Raw genomic sequence first — 20,888 nt, 5'->3', positions numbered from 1 at the left:
TTGTCCTGTTGTTTTGTGAATGAAAGCTGGGGCTTGCAAACATAATTTTTACTATTCTTGGCAGATAAATTATTTTTATTTGATATGAGGAGGGTCGTTGTTAACTCACATGCCTCATGGAAAGATATATTTTGTTTGTATTTATAAACAAGAGAATGGAGATGTGAAGTGGAGGTAGTAAACCATCACACAAAGCTGATATAGCTCCTATCTAGTACCAACCAAACTCAAAATGTTTCTTTTCCTCTTTTTAAAAAATTCTATGTTTTCCACAGACAGCTAGACAAAGGAATTTAAAATTGTTTCAATCACTTTAAAAAATGGCACTTAGTTTATGAAAAGCTGCTCTGCAGGATGTTACCTTGGTGTTTCATATTTGTTACTTATGGTTCTACATTAATGACATAGCTTACAAGAAAAGACTTGTACTCAATCTCTGATTGCCCTGGTTTATTCCCTTGTTAGCTGTGGGTTGAGAAATAATATGCTGCTGGACACTCATCTGATATCTGATGAACAATTCCCCACTTCAGAGCTCGTCAGACTCCTCAGCTTCAGCAAGATCGAAGTTTTCAGTGCTACAAACACCTTCCCCTCATTGCCAGGTATACAAAGTTTGTATTGACCTACAGTAATTTATCAGCTAATGTAGTGTCAATTGCAATTACAGTTCAGTCCTTGGTTTAATCTCAGATTAGTTCATTGGAAAAGTTTGGAAAACACTGTAGTTGTTGATCACAATTCCTTTGCTAAGTGAACTTTTTCTCCACAAAATGAGGAAAGTTGTTGTGTAATGCTGTTCAAGAGTTCCACCATCAAAGATGCAGCAGATGTAGGAGGTGCCTCTGCCAGTACTTGTTGGAGATAAGCCTAACAGCTGATGGTTATTCCTATTAGTAAATAGAGTGGTACAGCAGCAATGACTGTGAGCAGAAGAACAGCTGGCACTGAAGCCTTGTCATCAAGACTGCATCTCTTTGGAACAGGGCTAACTTCAGCATAACTGAGGGGTGGTTGTGTGGATTGAGTGACACTTAAACAGCATTTGGTGCACTCTTGAAGCACATTTTTCAGTTTAATTTCATCCAGAAAGAATCCAGTTTGTACACTCCAAGATCACACTATGATGGGAGCCGAAGCACAGTTAAGAAATTAATTTTTAAAACATTCTCCTGTTCCAGACCACTAATGTAGACATACCCTGTAAGGCTCCAGGTCTGGCCCAGGTGATGGTTCATTTCCTGATATTTCAGTAAACTGTTGATAAGAACTTCCAATTTTGTTTCATTATTTTTTTACTTATCTTCTTGGTTTGTTTTGAAATGAAAAATACTTAAAGGTGTTTATACATTGTGAGGACTTAATACAAAATCTACAGCCATGTTTGCTTATGCAAGGCTACCCAGTGCTGTGGGTTAACTCTGTCTGATAACCTTATTTTTATATTCCCACGCACGTTTGTCAATTTACTTTCTAACCTGTAAAGAGCAGCAGGTTTACAAACTATTAGTGTGATCTTCCATATTCTGGGTAAACTAAGGATGAAATCGGCTTAAATCTAAGCCTTTTACAGAATATCTTTTTTCACTGAGCAACCTTGAGCCCCAGTAAGCACTCTAGCAGTAATTATTTACAGTGTTAGCTGACTTCAGTAATGCTTTTACAACACATAAGAGCTCTTCAGTTCTATTACCAACCTTCAAGACAGTGGTAAACAACTAAAATGTACAGATGTTTGTAGCTGTTTCTTCTATGTCTCTCAATGTTGCCCAATAATTCCTGGCTAAATATTACTTAACACACAGTAACCTCAAAATTTGTTTCACTCTTACCTGTCACAAATCACTTAGGTGTTAGGCAGTTTTGATGTGTTCTCCAAGAAGGATGAGGGGTTTTCTTCAACTCTTGCTCTGGTAAGACCTATTAATGTACAAATCAGTCTGGGCATCATTCTGATAGCCAAATAAATTATGTTTGGTGGAGGTAAGGGTTGTGATCCTATACAACCATTTTTGGTTTAAAACAGTCTGCCAATGGAATGACAAGTTCATTTCCATTGAAAACACTGGGATAATTCTCACTGATCAACTAGTGAGTACAGGATATTTGCTTTAGTACAAGTTATGGTTTCTGATGACTGTATGGGATCTTTACTTGTACTTGCTGATGTTTTGGTAGATTGCAGTTAATTCCACTGGAATTCTGCTATTTGTTTAAGCACATCTGAACGTGCAACAGAAGCATCACCTATTCATAGGAATTTTTCAAGTCTCCTGCATGGTTCTTATGGCACTTCTTCTCACCTGACTATAGCAACACGGAAAAAAAAAGGCAAGATGCCAGATCCAGGGAAAACTAGCCAGGTCAACTGACCGGAGGACTCTTAACACTGCTTCTAGCAGGCACGTGGCAGATATTCCTATGTTTACTATCACTTACCAATTGCCACCATAAGCAAAACAGACTTGACTTGGGGAAAATTTCTTTATTACCAATTAATATAGTTGGTGAGAAAGAAAAACAAAAACTTGAACACCTTCCTCCCACTCCTTTTCTTCCCAGACTCAATCTCCCTACTTTGTTCCCGACTCCTCTGCCTTCTCCCCTCTTGTTCGTGTGTTCGCAAGGCACCTTCTCCACTGTTTTCCCCTGGCACTCTGCCGTGCAGTGTTTGGCCGCTTGTTAAACTCATTCCCCACTCCCGCCCCGGCCGTGGCTCAGCCGGGCCCTGAGCGGGAGGCGGCTGTGTCCGGCGGGAACCGCTTGTGGCCGGCTGGAACCGGCTGCATCCGGCTGAAACCGGCTGTACCTGGCTGTGTTCGGCGGGAACCGCCTGTGGCCGGCTGGAACTGCTTGTGGCCGGCTGGATCCGGCTGGAACTGCCTGCGGCCGGCTGTGTCCGGCTGGAACCGGTTGTGCCTGGCTGTGTTCGGCGGGAACCGCCTGTGGCCGGCTGGATCCGGCTGGAACCGGCTATGGCCGGCAGGGGCAGCCCCGGCCTCCCCTCACGGAGCCGCCGCTGGAGCCGATGCCCCGCACAGCCGTGCCTGGTTTAAAAGGCTGGTCCCTCTGCGGGTTCCCAAGCGGGTCGCGGGGATCACCGGGCCCTGCTGGTGCTGGCCACGCCTTTGAGGTCCAAGAGAGAGTTCGCGTTCCAGAGCGTGCAGGACGTGGTTCCAGGACGCCTGGACACTGTTGGTGCAGAGGAGTTCTCAGGAGGCTGCACTCGGAACCCAGCCTTGCTCCTAGGAAAGGCTTTTTTATTTGCTGCTAGGGAAAAATTTGAGTCGTAAACAACTCCTCGGCGTATCCCCGGGTTCCCTTTAAACAACTCGGGAGCTCTGGGCGCGGAATTAGCCTGCCATTACTTTTCCTGCCCCCAGGTGGGGCCCTGCGCTTTCCGCAGGGGCCCTCGGTGGGGTCTGGCTGGAGCGAGGCGGTGCAGCCCGGAGCCATCCTCAGCCACAGAGTCCCAAAAGTACACCCGCCTGGGGGACAGACCCTGCTGCAGCAACCTATAAACACCAGATGCTCGGTTTTAACATGTGACGCTTTTGGAGTCCGTGGCAACAAATAATATTATCAGAATGCAATTTATGTGTAAGGCATGGTTAACCTCTGAGTGCCTAAGTGGAAGCACGTCTGCAAGCCGCCCTGGAGTGCAGGGCAGAGAGAAGGATGTATACACACGTTTCCAGCAGCTCCTTCCGGGCTCTGTTTCAGTGCAGATGTCTGTTGGAATTTCTCGTGCTGCAGCCTGTGCCTGTTGCCTGTTCTACTTGCACTATGGTCCTCTGAGAAGAGCCTGGTCCTGACCCCTCTGCAACTACATATTAGGTAGGTGAAGAGAGAAACCAGCTCCTTGGCACTTCACTATTTTCACATTTTTATCAAAGAGGTAAAAGAAAAATTAGCACATTTCATAGCAGATATAGTAAGTAGGAAAGTTGAAACTCAGTGATCTGAATTAATAAACCAGAGGCATTTAGTCTAGTTAAATGCAGTTTGCCTAAATTCCCTCTGATATGAGAGGCAGGAACTCAGAGGAGGAGGAGCAGTATTCACTGAAGAATACAGTGAATAATCAGCCATATGCCAGCTCCCAGTGTGCCACTGACACCTGAAAATGCTTATGTGACCTTGGTGTATAGTGGAGATAGCATCATTGTATGTTTGACTCAGATGCCAGAGCTTAGTACATATGACTCCAGCCCTCCCAGCCTACTTGGATACACATTAGTTCAAGCAGAGAGTATCCTTCACTTGCTTTCTCAAGGATGTAGTTATCTTATTTAACTCTTGCTATTATTCAGCAGACAGTTTTGCTGCAGAACGTTAGTCAAGGGGTGATCTGGGAGACAACTCTTCTGGATTCCTTTGAAAATCTGATTGAACAGTTAGTTCTGAGAAGTTTCAGAATGGGTTGCACAGAGACATCTTTGAAATAAGCAGTATAACTTTGATACTTTTCAGAGCATCGTGTTCTGCATTCTCCCAGAGTATGCCCACAGAGCAAAACACAGCTATGACAGGAGTGTTTGTGTCTTAATTAGACAGGCACACTATTTTTCTAGTGCCATGGTGCTTTTTTGCTAATAGTAACAGGTGCTAAAATGAAGGCAGTGTAGGGCTGAGACTGGAGAACATGTATCTGCAGGATCTGGGGGTCATTTTTACCCTTACCATGTAAGACTTCACTAGTTGGGTAGTGTCTTGTCTCTCCTTGAAGAAAGAGGAATGCCTCTTCAAAACTGACAACTGAGCTGTATAGGTTTGGGCCCCAAAGATGTTTGTGTCTTTTCTGCTCGTTCCAATATAGAAGATTAGGAATCTCCACTTTCAGCAATGAAACATATCCCCATCAACACTTTTCTAACATGAGTGTACGTCCTGTATTTTATTATTACAACTTCATTACCTTTTGTATAAAGACCACAGGCAGTTTCAGCATGGTTCTTAGGCACACCCAAGCCATCTTTCAGTATTGGTGCTGTGGTAAGGACCGTGCAGGTCTCTGTGTACATCCATTCAGTTTAACCTCTCACCCTGCAGGCTGATGAAGAGAGGCCTCTGTGTAAGGGAGCTGTTCCTTTGTGAACTGGGCACTGATAGCAGTCCATAGTGCTGCTAACTAGCTGGGCAAGATGAACCAGATTCCTGTTCCATTATCAAACTTGCATTGCGAACTTCCCTTTGAGAACAAGAGAACAAAAGCACATGAAGGTTTGAAGCATCTGACTCAATGCACTTTTCTTTCCCTTCACTTTTTATGTATCTTGTACTATACTGCCAATTTCTTCGGATATATTTTTTTCCTTTGTAGTTTTTATGGAAATGTAACAACTGTTGTACATGTGCAACCTACAGAACTGACTAAGGATGCAGAAATAAACCTGAAATGAAGGTTTAGATTGTTAATAACTGCATTGCCTCTGTTCTGGAGCAAAACTCAGAAAAGTCATTAGGTTTTTAATTCCTGTAAACATTTTTCCTCTTGAATCAAGCTGGTTACAATTTTTCATATCTGTCAAACTTCTCTGGACAGAAATCCAGCAATTGGTAGAAGCTGTCCTGATGGTAGAAGAGAAAGTGCCCTCCATTCTCTCCAAGTTTCCTTTTCTGCAGGAAATTAAATCAAAGAGTTATGCACACATATACATTTTCAGTTTTGAGGAAGACAGAATGTTTGGCAGTTTCTTGCACTCTTACATAATGCAAATGTAATAAGAGAGAATCAGAAAATACAACCAACAGAGTAAAATACAAAGAATACAGAAGGAAAAAAGCAGAGCTGGGAAATGCATGTGACAAGTGAATTACAAATCAAATCATTACAAAAATTATTAGATGATTTATTTTTTATTTCAGTACGAGAGACAGATAAGGGCTTTCATCTCTCCTATCTTATGATAGAAGTGGAAGAACACAATTAAATAAAAGCAGAAAAATACAAGCAAATAAAAGCAACATTTTCACACTAAGACAGTGGATCTCATTGTTAGAGGATGTCATTGATGCCAGGAATTTAAATGGATGAAAGTAATGTGAAGGATATCATGAACACAGTGAAATCTTGAAAGATACTGAACATTCAGGAGCTAAGCAGCTCTCCAGTGCAAAAAGATTAAACTGTGAAAGGCAGGTTAGCCCAGTATTGATCACTGTGTGGTTTTAAACCTTATGTTGTAGGCTTGTACCATCTGACTTGGATCTGCTTTTCTCTGAAGTTGGACCATCTGCTCTTAGGAAATTGCCTCCTCCCTCATCATCAGCCCTGAGCCACCATCTGATGAAGCTGATTTCACAGGCTTTTGTTGGCTTGATTAAAGGTTTTCCCACCCTATTCTTAGTAGTAGAAAATAAAAATATTCTTTAAACCTTAGTTTAGGTTATTAGTAGTTTTAGTTGTAATAATGCACATAAAGTGAGAGTCTTAGAAAGACCCCCACACCCCTAGACCCCCAGAACACAACAGACACCAAATAGAGGAAACATACACTAATACAAGTTTCTACCAAAATATGATGTAATTACAATACACGAGCTATTTAAGTTAAATATTTTACAATTACATTTGTAAAATATACTAAAGGTCTGTTTCAGTTGTCTTTGAAACCTTGATCTTGCCTATCTCACGCCTTGATAAAGCAGCCCTTTGGCCATGTTGAGACAGATCAATAAAGACTAAACAATCCAAATAACAATGTACTAAAAACCAGATCTCCATTTAAACTCTCCTCACAGCACTACAGTAGGTGTAAATTTACAGTGGGTGTAAATCAGAATTAGGGTTATTGTTTTCAGACTTTCCCATGCCAGTGGTCCAGCTGAGAGTCAAAGAGCTCAGGGAAATATGTGTGAGGGTTACTGCAGGCTTGGTTAACCTTGGTTTGGGCAGTCAGTAAAGCTTCCTGCACAGAACCAGAGCAGTCACTGAAGGTTTGCAGCAAGGCTTGAGTGATTCATGATTTGTTCAAACTATTCATGTGGACTCAAAGTATCTTTATCACAGTGGTGTTGTGTGTCAGCAGTTTAGGAGCTTGCATGTTTAGGAGTGCAATGAGCAGCATGAGGAGAATCCTCCTACACTTCTATGTTTAATTCTTTGGTGGCATTTAGTGTTGTACCCTGTGCTCACCTCTGAGAGGATGCTACACTCAGGCATCATTCCCCAGGCAGCTGCTTGGTGTTTCGTGAGGATTGCAGGGAGATACATTTTGAGAAGACTTTGAACCTACCTCATCTACAGCACAAGGAAGCATGTCTGCAGAGCACAGTGGGAAGGTGACATGCCAGGGCATGGAATGCTCACTAGTTAAAATCTGCCTTTGCCCAAGCCCAGATCCCTTCAGCAGCACCTGGGCCCCATGCCTGCTTCTTGAATACTCATGGGTGTGACTTAACAAATCATGTGTAGAAGAAACTTATTTTCTTTTCTGCTCTAGAGATTTACAGAACACCCATTCATGTTATAGATAACAGCAACCTCCTTGATATGATTACCTTCAGGTTCCAAAGGAGCTTTGTAATTACATTATGAAAGGCTGTGCTGGAAGCAAAATAAAAAGAGAGCAAGGGAGAAAGTCTTTCTGCCAAACAAGAATGGGTAGAAGGGGAACAACAGACAAATCTAGATGTGGCCATATGTAGTGAGAGTCCCTACAAAATCTATGTGTTGGATAAGTGGGTCCTAGTTATTCCAGATGAGCCACAGCTGTGAAGTCCTTAGTTGGGCAGCAGCTGTGGCTTGCAAAGATAACTGGGATAAAAGGGGGGTGGGTTGAGAGTCCAGGAGGAGCACCTGTGAAGCCATGAGGAGCTGCATGTTAGAAAACCAGCTAGAAGGTATGGATTTTAAGAATATCATAACAAGAGTATGGGACTCTAGAAATATGAAGTACAATAAGATAGCAACAATAATTGGTGACCCTGATGTGATGGGGGTATGCAGCCTGAAGAGCTGTGGAAAATAGGACAGCCTGAGAGCTGTAGCAGCCTGAAGAGCTGTGGAAGATTGTGTATTGTACTTGTGTGGTGTATGAGGCCTTTGAGTCATGGGATAAAACATGTATTGTAAAGGAAATGAATATATTGTACTTGAATATCTATAAATAGAAAAAAGGGGGGAAGTGTAGTGAGAGTCCCTACAAAATCTATGTGTTGGATAAGTGGGTCCTAGTTATTCCAAATGAGCCACAGCTGTGAAGCCCTTAGTTGGGCAGCAGCTGTGGCTTGCAAAGATAACTGGGATAAAAGGGGGTGAGTTGAGAGCCCAGGAGGAGCCCCTGTGAAGCCATGAGGAACTGCACAGCAGAGAGGAGCTGCATGGTAGAAAACCAGCTAGAAGGTATGGACTTTAAGAATATCATAACAAGAGTATGGGACTCTAGAAATATGAATACAACAGCCATAGTCAGCAAATCCAAAAAGTATCAGAATGCTTTGCTTGACCACTCAGTCATCCCTGACCCTTAAATTAGGGACCTCTCCCTCCCACTCTTTGCCACCAAGCCTACTGCTGTCCTTGGCAGCTTTTGCGACTGCAGAGCTACAGTTACATGCATGCTCTTCTGTGGTGTCTGTTCCACACACTCAGGTGCATGCTGATATTAAACACCTCAAAAACAGGACTAGATTAATCTTGATTCAGTACTGGATAGGTATGAACAAATGCTCCTTTCCTACTCAGCTATTTCTGTGTGTGCTGCATTCCTACTGGAGCCACATCTGTATTACACGGGGATCACCGTGCCCGTGCGTGGTAGAGCATGCATTTACATAATGTTCAGGTAGTCCAAAACAGGGTACCTATTCTGCCGGCTGGGGATTGTTCTGGGCCTCTGCTGGACTTCTGATCCATATTTAGGAATTTTCTCTAGGGTAGCCTGCTAGTAACTGGGTTTGACATAGACAAAATACAGACACATGCATTTAATGTCATGCTTTACTCAGTATACTATGAACTTATGAGAGAGTTAGAAGTAGGCAAAGTGTAAAGAACCACTATACAGTTGGGTTTTGCTGACAGCATCAACCTCTGAAGCACATAAATTACAAATTTGCAGGAAGCCTCTAAGGGAAGTGCATCCTCTGAAGAAACTGTGAGCAATTACCAGACAGAAAAACCATTACAAAACTCAACCTGAGAGGAAAATGTTACCTGGAGACTTTTGTCCTGAGATTCCCCATAGTGAGGTGCTGTGTTAGTAGAGCCATGGCTGTAGACAGACAAATACAATTTTGATAGCAGTGTGGGTTCTATGAACAGATCATCAGATTAATTGTACTGATGTTTGCTGCAGGGGTGTAAAGCAATGCCCAACATCACATGTGGGTCTGTGCTAGAGGAAAGAACCTTATCTTGGCACCCAAATCCCATTTTCCATTTGCTGTGCTATCCTTGTGTCTGTTCACATCCACTTTCAGTTTTGGGATTTTTAGCTGAAATACAGATAGAAAAGCTGAAACAATTACTTCTCATGGGTAAGAAAATTATCATTTATTTAATCTTTGAGTGTTAGCCATGTACATTCAATTTCAAAAATTAGTGCTATTGCCTTGAGACATAGGGTGGGTTGTGACATAAACTGCTCGTCCATTTTCTATATCAAGTAAGCTTGATACTGTATTTCAAAGTAATTGGGCCCTATTATTCCATACTTTGAGTAACTTCTCTATGCCATACAGCAGCAAAAATAAAGACCTGCCAAATAATTAAATAAGCCTAGAAACTTTAGTGGTTTTTCTTTAAATGATTACTATTACCTTAAATATGACCCAGGAAACATCTATAATTTTCTCAGTGTTTTCAAATGTCTTGCTCTTGTATTTGGGTAAAATGCCCCCAGAATTCCAAGAGAACAGTTAGAATAGATGGCTACCTTAGAAACTGTGAGGTTGGTGTCATGGTGTAGTCAAATCAGCAAACAAAGACTGTCTCTGCTTGGGTGTCAGTTTTCAGACCCATACCTCTTTAAACTGGATAGTGTCAGTTTAAGAGCATTGGAAGGCTTTTTTCTCTTATTGGGTATGGCTGGAAACTCCCCCAAGCTGCAGAGTTTAAACAGCCCTGGGGAACCTGCCTCTGCTGGGTGGAGTCTGAGTTAAGGTCAGAAGGTAAGAACTTAAAAATTCCTTTTTCTTAAAGTGTTTGCATGACTATTTTAATGTGACACAACTAAGTTTTTTAGGGCATCTGCTGGTCTAATGTAAATTCTCTGCTTTCCTTAGTTGGTCTGTGTGCCAGGTAGACTAAAAATTGCTTGAGAGTTATTCACCAGTGGAAGCTGCAGGAGAGAAAATGCCAGAGAAAGGTGTGTTTTAATCAGGAAATTAATTCTGTGGTGCAGTCTAGAGCTGACAAAGGCAGCCATGAAACAACTGAGAGGACAAAGTGCAAGTCTCGAGCACTGTGTTATTTCTTCTGGGTTTGAGCAGGAGAGCTGGTCCATGGGATATGCTGGACTAATCTCAGCTCCAAGGCTAAACAGCACTTCATGCTGAGTGCTCCTGGTTTTGGAAGATGATGATCTCTTAAACTGTTCTTGCGTCCCTGAGATGTGTGCTTACAGAAATTCTGGACAGGCATGTTACTGAGGCTTACAAGGCAGTAGGAAATGGGATAGAAATATGGATTTTAGACAAAAACAACTAAAAAAATTGTATGTAGTCAAATTTTGTGTCGAGGCTTTTGCTAGATGTCAGGGCAGTGTATGCAAGATGCAATTATTTATTGTACTGCAGCATAAGTTCATGACATGAACCAATTCTTCAGCAGTGTCTGGGTTAGTGCAGTAGTCCCCACATGTCCTGAGTAGTGTTTTGGCTATAGGGATCAGATACTACTTAATTAAAATTAGAAGGGTTTCCATGCCTGTTCTCAACAGTCCCTGGACATGTGGCCATTTGTACCTTTTGCAAGAGTCAATTTTCTTCAGCAGGAGAGGTCAGACCTAGCTTTTCAGGAGCAAGAAACACCAGTTCATATCATGGACTACTTGTAAGCCTGGTGGTTTGTACTGTTGTTATACAGTATATGTTAGACCATTTCCTATCTCTTTTTTTTGTCCTCCTGCCATATGGTCAGGCTGATGAATGATAATGCATTTCTGTGACAACTGTAGAACTTTAACAGTTCAGTCATTCATGGAGCATTTGATAATTTCTTCCACAAGAAGTCATAAATCCACACAGCTTCCATAGCTGCCCACTGGCACAGCACACTCCAAATGCATACTGAGAATCAGCATAAATATTTACAGACTCAGAGCAGCTTATAGATCTTTGTTAATGCAATTTATTCAGCTGCTTGTGTGCTCAGCTTTGGACTGAGTGGTGGAGTTTCTGCTGCTTCATTCTCAGTAGTTAGTCAATAACCTGTACTCCAGGTTAATAGTAATGTGACCACCCACAAATAACAATTCCAGATTGGTATTTAGAAACAGCACATCTGTTACATCTGCTTGAGCCTTTTAGGGTTTATGGCTGGTTACTGCACAGCTGTGATGTCATTCCTTTCCCAGGTGGAAGGAGTAGTGTAGTGGGATTTGGCATGTCAGTTACTATCCCAGAGACTGTTTCTTGACCTTCTCGTGCAAACAAGGTGAATGATTTACCACAGTGTGGCAGTCCCAGGACAACTGCAGCTAGCTTCAAAATCTTCAACACGCAGCCTTGTGTGTTGCCCAGTGAGTGGGTCCTTCATCACCTTAGGTTATCAGTATCAGGGGTTTTCCTATTTCCTTGGAAGAGCTGTCTGGCACTGGCAGAATCCTACAACTTCTGAACAGTGTTAGTTTTAATACCTGGTCTTGGAATGTTTTGAATTGTTTTAATATGATTTTCAGATAATAGCTACTCATCTTGCTGAATGTTGCACACATATTCTGTACTTCCCTTACACAAATTGTAACTTATATAGAAAGGCCCAATGACCATTTTTAATTAAGGCAAACAATGAGGAATGGGTGACAGCTATACAAGATTACTTGGCTACTAATAAAGTATCAAATTATTCTATCAAAAATTGATCAACTTTTTTAAACAGTACATCCTGAAAGTCTCTTAGTAAAACTAGAAAAATAGCGGAGGTCTGAGTGAAATCCTGAGGCCTTGGCTTTGTAGGCTGTATCTTTCCCCAAATAAATGAAAAAAAAGTGTTGAGAGTCTGGATGAATAGGTTTGCTTTTTTAACGTAGAAGTTGCCAAGTCTCTAGTTAGTTGAGAGTTGTATCTTCTGATCTTTGGGAATCTCAGGTGTCAGTACTCACAGGGGAATAAGCAACTAATCTGAGCCCACCAGACAGGACTCAGGTCCAGACCCATGAACTGAAAGTAGCTGCCTGTATGTGAGCTACAGGTGTCAGCTCCTGTATAGTCAGTGGAGATGCATTCAGCAAATCTAAAGGTTAAGGCGACTTTTAACCAAAATGCAAGAGGGTTTTTTTGTTTGGTTTTGTTTTTTAGTTTGTTTGTGGGGTTTTTTTTCTTGTTGGTGGGTTTGTTTGTTTGTTTTTGTTGGGGTTTTTTTTTTCTGTGTTGGAAGCTTAAGGTAGGTAAAATCCACTCAGAGCTGACAGAGTTTTTTTAGTTTAAAAAAAAATCTTATGGCAAAATTCAATTCTATGTTTGTCATTGTTCTTCTCACATAATTTAATGCCACATAAAATCTCTTGTTCATGTGAAATGGTAAAATGATACCTGAGGCTTCTTACTCATACTCTTCTTCTGCAAACAAAAGATAATGTTTCCAGGAGGATTGAGGTTCATATACTTGTTATTTCAGTCATTGGCTTTTTTAGTTAAAGGAAAGGTCTTATTTACTGTAAGTTTCTGTGCGTTACAAGTTGGGGCAATGTGTGTTGACATGATAGAGATGCAACGAAGCTGAAAAATGTGATAATGAAAGAAGCACTAGCTAGTTGTTGTGAACTATATTGATAAGCTGCCCTACAGTGAAAAGTAGTTTCTGCATCACACAAGATGCAGAAACGAATAAAACACTGTCCCTAGAGCCAGACATTGTAATTAGGAACAGCTATTCGCACTTTAAAACTGAACATACTTTTTTTCCATCATGTGTATTTGGATTATGTTTATTAAATTACCCCAAATATCCCTATTTATTTTAGTAGCATGACTTGGTTCTTACTGGAATTGCTCAAGGGGGAACTCTCAATCTTGTTTTTTATTTAGGTGAAGTTTGGGCAAAATATGTTCCAAATGTACTTTGTTTTAAGTACATCTACAAAGCGCTGTGGCTTGAAGAAAACATACCACTGGAGTGTACTAGGCCTGATTCAAATAGAAAATGTCAAGTGGATGCAAGGTGTCACAGATGTAATGCTGCAGCTTTGGCTTTAACTCTGGGGAAAACTGGAGTCATCTGGAAATTTTATTAAGTAAGGCACTCTGAGCCATTAGGATATGATTAGAAGATCTGTTTTAAAGGGTTTTGTTCCTTCTGATAATCAATGTATGATACAAACATCTTTGAAGGGGAATGCTATTTGTGTTCTTTCAGTAATTAAGGCACGAAGCACAGAGCAATGAAGGCCTGGCTGTGGAAGTGCTCATGCTGACATCTGAGCACTGCCATCCAGCTGCTTGCCCCGGGTATGCAGCAGCGCGGTACGAACACGCTGTCTCTGCCGTGCTCTGGGAGAGGTGCGGGTACAGCACAGCAGTGACAGCCTCCATGTGCCAGTGCCCCTGGAAACACAGGGCCCCCGTGCCCAGGGGATACTTCTCAGACCACAGGGAGCCAATGCAGCTAGGTTCCACATCTGGCTTTGAGGGACACCTCCATATACAGCAAGGAAATGGGCTGTAGCAATGCAGCTGGCTACAGGAAGATGGCCAAGGAAGCTCATCCTGTTTCATGGAATAAAGGGAATATCAACAATTCATTTACCCCTATTTGAGGAAAGAAATGGACTGCCTATGAAGCTGCAAAATGCACGTATGGCAAACAAAGCTAGACAAATTTCAGCCTACTGGTAAAACATGTTTTCCTTTTCTTTTCAATTATGATGATGGGCAATGAGGTTAGGTGAGTAATTCCCTGAGGATGTGGCAGGATTTTCAGTAGCTTTATATAATTGTCTTCATACAGCAGTGTTGCCCCTGTAGCTAGGGACTCATATCACTTGTTTAAACAGGTCTGTGTTTGCTTACAGTCATAAGAAACCTCCCTGGCAGCACTGGGGAAGGCTTTACAGATTCACACATCTTTCCTTTCCTAGCACTGGCTGTGTGGTGACACTGGCCTGTCTCTCATTTTATGTTTTGAACCAAATGAAATTTAAGCTCCAACAGGTATAGCAAGAATAAAAGGTGCATCTCCTCTCAAAATAACGGTGCTTAAAACACCAGTTTTATGAGATACTGTTTTGTGCTTAGTATCTTTCAGGGAACCAGGAGCTCAGGATCATGTCAGGGAAGCCCAGGCTTACCTACTTGAATGGAAGGGGCCGGATGGAGCCCATACGATGGCTGTTGGCAGCAGCTGGTGTGGAGGTTGGTTGACATTTCCAGTAGAGTGTTACAGACTGGTGTTCTCTACTTTCCTCAGTTGGGGACAATTTAACATGCATGTGGCAAATAAAAGCTGCATGAGGGTGGCTAAATTCTTTTGTCCAGTAGCACTGCACATTTGTAAGTACCTTGTTCCATGGTTGATACTTGGGATGCAAACTCAGTGGCATTTAGAGTTTATTAGAAGTAGTAGCAATCTCCTGATGTAATTAATCGTAAGGGGATAAAATGGGGATTTATTTAAAGGGCCTTTATTAATCATAAGTTATCTAGTTGTGCTAGCAGTCTTATTAAGTTTGCAGTTGCAATGTGTGTATGCTGGGGTGGGGTTAGAAATATTTGATGTGCAATGTGTTTCCCTTGGCACTGGCTCCAACCTGTCTTGTTTCTGTAGATTCCTGCACACTGTTTGAGCTTGGTCTTCAGTTATTTCTGAATCAGTGCACTGATGCAGAAGTGTCCAGGCCCTCCTTCTGCTCCCCATCAGCTGCCAGGGTGTGTGAGGGATCCTTGGGACATCTGCACCTAAACAGTGCAGCTGCAGATCTGGCCCATTACCTTTTGCTTGACTCAGTAATTCTGGGCATGGTTATGTGCTATCACTTAACAGAAGAAAAATGTCCAAATACAGCAGCTTGACACAATTCTCACTCCTTTTTCAGTTTGAAGAAGTTTATTTGGAAACAAAAGAGCAGTATGAGAAGTTAATCAAAGGTAAGATTCCTAACACCTAAGACTTAGTCCTTCAAAATAATTGTCCAGCCTAGCTAAACTTATGGTTTGAAATAATTTACTTGAACCAGTGGAAACTTCTGGGTGAACACCTTGAATAGTGCAATATTAGCTTTGAGAAACCTGCTATTTCCAGTGCCAAATAACTGGTATAAGCTAAAAGCCAGAGCTTCTGTGATTGTGTTTATTCTAGTACATTAAACAGGCAAACACTTCTACTTAATACAACTTACTTACCTATGCTGTTGAAGTTTTAGCATGGTACCTGGCACAATTTTGGTCCAGGGCAAATAGAACTTCCTGAGCCTGAGGTGTGAAGCTTCTCCTAGTTAAAAAGCATGGAGCCAGCAGGGAGACCTGTGGAAAGCCTGGCGTGGTCAAAGCAGCATGCCACAAAGGCTTCATGCCAGCCTTGGGAGCAAGACCAGTTCTTCCCGCACACCAGTGCAAACCCCTAGCCACTGCTCTTGATATCTGGTCAGAAGAAATCCAGCAGTGAACCCCTCTACAGACACCCTGGAAAGAGAAGACCTTCCTGCCAGAATGGAGAAGGAGTTGGGACAGTGAGGAGCAGCAGAGAGTGCATGTGCCCCACAGTTTACCTGCTGCCCAAGACGAGTGAGAAAAACCTCGGAGCAGGCTGGGCTTGCCAAGCCATACAAGGAGGCTTGGAAGAGGTCTTGCCTGCATTGTGGCTGAGCTCAGAAAGAAAAAGCTGTGTCTCAAGAAATTCGGTCAGGGAAAACTAAATTGAACAAAAATAAGATAGAAGTGGTATCAAGTAGATAAGAATTAAATTTGCAGGTCCAGATTGCTGGGACTCTCACAATGTGGGAGGACAGTGTAGTGTACACAAACCAATTATAGCTCCAAATGTAAGAGCACAGGTGCTGAAAGCCCAAATCTCTATATCCTTCACAAGAGTGGGTTATCTAGAAAGAGTGATACTGTAACCAGGATTGTATCTGAGCTTATTGATATCCAGAGAGAAGAATTAAATGGTTTTGAAAAGGCTAGGGAAGTTTTATAAGGAAGATCAAGCATTTTATGTCTATATATTGAGCTTAAGATGGTGAGAACACAAAGAAAAAGGTGTGGTTCAATAGAATGGGTTGAAGAAAGATAGATAAATTAGTCATCCTGATAAAGGGGCCTCTGGAATGTTGCCAGTTGTGCAGGGCAGGACTCAACAGGAGGAACTCTACATTACTTCTCCCTTAAACTTTTTTTCTCTCCCTACCAATATGATTTTTGACAGTTTCCTGTGTTTAGACACTACTACATCATTAGACTGGCCCAGGCATGACTTTTGCCTGTGCCAGCTGATGATCCTCCAGGCAATGCCCCAGCAGTGGTGGCATTGTTCCCAACAGGCAGCTTGCAGAGAGACAGCTCTTTTGGAGGCAGAGAGTTAAATACCCTTGGCCTGTGCAGACCTGTACCTCTTGGCCTGTGGGATCACTAACCTGCTCAATCTGTGCAGCCAAAGATTGCCCAGGTGGTACCTGGGTATCAGTGAGCTCTGCTGCTTGGTTACAAATAGCAGGTGATTGTTTTTTAATGTGTGCTACACAGACCACCTTTGGAGAGCACAGCCCAATCCCTGGAATTACTGGTAAGCTCCTTTTAATTCTGTATATGTATTCTGTGCTGTGAAGCAGTTCTCCCTACAAAATGAGGGAGGAGAGGCAGTCCACTACTGATTTTAAGAGGGACTCCTCTTTTCTGTATATAAGAAACAAATGGTGTATTCAGGCATATTTGCTGCATTGCTTTTTGTCAAGGGCCAGAAAGACAAATTATATTTTTCACTTCACATATTTCTGCTGAAAAATATTCTTCCGGATCTATTAGTTTTCCTATTCTATTGCTCCCTAGATGGGTACCAAGTAATGTTTCTTCCTTAAGGTGCAGAGATGTGTTCTGGAAAGACAAGAACACACATGATCTTTCTCTGAATGTTTACAAGATGCAAATACAAGCTATTTGTTGCTGCAGAGATAACTACTCTTTGAATTTCAACTGTAAATTAATAATGTAGAATGAGTGAAGAATATTAATTCTAGCCCAGCAAGTTATTTTAACAGCTTTGGAGAAAAAGGCAGGCAGATGTGCCTGTTGAAATGAACCTTCCTATCTGAAAGAAGGATTCACCAAACAGATATAAATTGAGCAATTAAAAGAAATGATTGACTTTGAGCAATGCAAGTGGCTGCTGCCTATTTTGTTCTGGAGTTCTGCTGTGATTATAAACAGGGCAGATTGTTCTCTAGATACCATTAGTGTGTAGATGGAAGAGGGAGTGTCTCCAAAAACAGTGAATTAGTCCAGCAGAAAACTGGTCTAGAATAGACTGACTTTGCAATGCTAAATCTCTGTGTGTACTTAGCTCTCAGAACTGTCTCACTGAAAGCTCAGACAATTGCTCCTACCAGCACCAGCAGAAAATGGGACTGTAAAGATGTTTCTATATAGGCCTAAATTGCTGTAGAATGGCACTGAGACTAGGCCTGTAAAATCTATGGGGACACTCAAACTCTGGTCCTGAAGTGACTGTGTGAAACTTATTCAAACACCAACAGCTGTCACAGGCTCTCCTTTAGCTCTGTAGCTTCAGGATGTTTAAAGTGGCCTGACCCTTTCCTGTATTCCTGCAGCTTGGTCTTGCTGCAGTACTGCCCATGTATGTCCCTGTCAGTGAATTGATCTGCATTCAAAAGAATTGGATTTTTTTAAAGTTCAGATTTACTAGGTATCTTCATTCTCCTCCTATTCCTTGGGTTGGAAGTGCTGGTTCAGGCTTTTCCTGCCAGCATGAGGCAGGCTCCAGAAGTGCAGAGGTGCAGGCAGGGCCAACTTCCACCAGCCAGTGAAGCTCTGTCAATGCTGTCAAGCCCAGGGACCAGCTGTGCTGTGGTGACTTTGCTACAGGAGTGTGATGCAGGCTGTTTTATCTTCCCCACAATGTTAGTTGTCGTGTGAGTTGTACAGTTGGAGCAGGACATCAGTGGTCTCCTACACTGCAAGAGAAATGTGCTCAGTGTCTCACTCTCCTGTACACCTTGCAGGAGGAACTAACAGGCTTTCCTTCACCTCTCCACCCTAGATGGATTCCTGCTCTTCCAGCAAGTTCCCCTGGTTGAGATCGATGGGATGAAGATGGTGCAGACCAGAGCCATCATGAGCTACATAGCAGGGAAATACAATCTCTATGGGAAAGACTTGAAGGAGAGAGCCCTGTATGTAACAGCTCCTACCACTAACACAGCAGTCTGTTATTTGATAGCTACATTATATAAGCCAAATTCAATCCTGTAAATCCCATATAAAGGCATCAAAAAGGCTAACAATAAGATTTAACCACTGCTTCTGAAATGCTCCTATCAGAAACAGGCTTCTTTTCTTTTAGAAAAATATTCAGGTTTCATTCATGGCTGTGAAAATTGGCACTATATTGGTGATATAAAATTCCTGTAAGTTGACTTAGTTAATTGGAAAACAGATGAAATAACTTATGTGCTTTTTTCTCCCATCTTCTCCTGACCAATAGGATTGACATGTATGTGGAGGGAATATCAGATCTGATGCAAATGATTTTGATGTTTCCTTTCTCTCCACCTGATGCAAAGGAGAAAAATCTTGAGTCAATTAAGGAGAGAGCAACTAACAGGTACTTTCCAGTCTTTGAAAAGGTAAGTGACAGCAAGTATGTGTCTATCAAACTTGCAATTATCCAAAAAGTTTCTGCAAAATAAGAATGTGTTTGTAGTGTAGGTCAGTTCCCAATCCTCAGCTTTTTTGGCTATCAGAAAAGGGGAAATACAGCAACACATTTTCCTCTCTTTGTTTGCTTGTGTTGTCAGGACTGTGGTATTTGAATATCTGTGAAGCAACATGTTCTCAGCTGTACAGAAAAACTTTTCACTAAAAGTTTTGTGATTATTTTTCTTGAAGGAGCACGTCTATGCTTATATTTGTTTGAAGTCCATCTCTCTGCCATACTTAATTTCATTTGGAAAAGTTTCACTGGAGGAATGCAAAAATCCCTTGTACACAAATCCTGTAGAGAGGAGTATTTTAGTAAAACTACAGTCACAGATTTATAAAACAATAAACCCAACCTATATGATTCATGCATCTGGCAATATTTCCCACTTTTGTAATATTGATCTAGTTTTCTTGCAAAACAATAATAAAGGCTGAACATCACACAAGTTCTTAGCACTAAAATAGTCTGTTCCCAAAGGCAGGGATTTTCTTTAGTTAGTTGTTGCAATTCTGCATTTCTAAGTTTGCTTCTTGATATCAGCATTGGACATCACTTCACATGAAACATCTAAATGGGAGTTCTATGAATTCCTTAAATTGCTTGTTGCTTCCTCCATTGTCCCTATTTTTAATTCTAGGACTGTTACTAGTCTACTGAGGCATGTGGTTTTGTTTCTGTTCCTAGTGCCCATCATCATTCATTATTACTTAGTGACCAAAGTTTGTAGTCTGTGTACTAGAGCACGAAATGAACAAAACTTCATTTTTTTCCCAGCAATAATGAAATTTAGGCTCAGCTTCAGCTGAAAAGTCCACCATGAAATTTCAGATAGAATTGCTGCTCAGCTCTGCAGCTGTGCTGTGAGGTTTAGATGCCAAGGATGCCCATATGCCCCACTCTCATCTGCAGCCCATGTTTTCTTGTCTTCTCCAGGTTTTGAAACAACATGGCCAAGACTTTCTTGTGGGCAACAAATTCAGCTGGGCAGATGTTCAGCTAATGGAAGCCATTTTAGCAGTGGAGGAGAAAGTTCCTGATGTGCTCTCAGGGTTTCCTCAGTTGCAGGTAATTTAATTACTGAGCATGCTGTATTCAGGAGCTAGAGGTCAGTCCTGAAGTAATCATCTCCCCATGCTGGGTAAATCACATTTTTGTGGCTGGAATTCCTCTCTTGCTCTGTTTTTTAATTATTTAATTTTTTTTTTAGGTGTTTAAAACCAAAATGAGCAATATGCCTACAATTAAGAAGTTCCTGCAGCCTGGCAGCCCAAGGAAACCCCCACCAGATGCCCATTATGTAGAAACTGTGTTGAAGGTTTTTAAGAAATGAAAGCCTTGCCACCTTTGGTGAGACCCAAAATGCTGGGAGAGCAGCAACCCCAAACCCTAAACCAAACGAGAAGGAAGCTCAGCAAATTAGTATTGTTTTAGTTAAAGCCAGTACTAGAGGAACAAAGCAACCCATACCAGAAATAAAGCATTCTGTTACGCTGGCAATGTGACAGCAGCTTTTTCTTTATTGATATCAAATGCTTGGCAAAACATGAAAACAAAGGGGTATGGAGGCAAAGAACTATTTGTAGGGTTGGGAGTTTACTAATTTTATAAAAAACAACAATGCAGTGTTAGTATTGGCAGAATACAACTTGTTGGAGAAGATATTTTCTACATTAAAAGAAGCTCAGAGTAAGAGCTGTGGAAGAGAAGAAAGAGAGGACTTGCAGCACCACTTACCCTTTAAAGAAGTTATTTCAAATTTCCATTATCAAATTTGAAGCTTGTGGGTGAATTGGATTTTTAAGGTCCCTCAGTAAAGTTTTTGCAAAACTGATTACTTTTGTCTATAAATCAG

General features: G+C 41.7%; 1 protein-coding gene across 1 annotated transcript; it reads left to right on the top strand.

Moving 5' to 3' along the window:
• The first annotated feature begins 10,057 nt into the window (after nucleotides 1-10,057).
• On the top strand, nucleotides 10,058-20,529 carry LOC131555205 (glutathione S-transferase-like). The gene is made up of 7 exons (XM_058801031.1): nucleotides 10,058-10,116; nucleotides 14,401-14,517; nucleotides 15,198-15,249; nucleotides 18,374-18,506; nucleotides 18,818-18,959; nucleotides 19,970-20,101; nucleotides 20,244-20,529. The coding sequence occupies exons 2-7, from the start codon at nucleotides 14,431-14,433 to the stop codon at nucleotides 20,364-20,366; spliced, it is 669 nt and encodes a 222-aa protein (XP_058657014.1). The 5' UTR covers nucleotides 10,058-10,116; nucleotides 14,401-14,430; the 3' UTR covers nucleotides 20,367-20,529.
• Nucleotides 20,530-20,888: the final 359 nt, after the last annotated feature.

The sequence above is a fragment of the Ammospiza caudacuta genome, chromosome 3, assembly GCF_027887145.1.
Source record: "Ammospiza caudacuta isolate bAmmCau1 chromosome 3, bAmmCau1.pri, whole genome shotgun sequence".
Taxonomy (NCBI): Eukaryota; Metazoa; Chordata; class Aves; order Passeriformes; family Passerellidae; genus Ammospiza; species Ammospiza caudacuta.
This window is presented reverse-complemented; position numbering and strand designations above follow the sequence as displayed.

Excerpts from the sequence above, each read along its gene's own strand:
- LOC131555205 (XM_058801031.1), top strand. The coding sequence starts at position 14,431 with ATGTCAGGGAAGCCCAGGCTTACCTACTTGAATGGAAGGGGCCGGATG. Across the intron at positions 15,250-18,373 it reads GTATGAGAAGTTAATCAAAG|ATGGATTCCTGCTCTTCCAG; the intron begins GTAAGATTCCTA and ends TCTCCACCCTAG. Across the intron at positions 18,507-18,817 it reads GACTTGAAGGAGAGAGCCCT|GATTGACATGTATGTGGAGG; the intron begins GTATGTAACAGC and ends CCTGACCAATAG.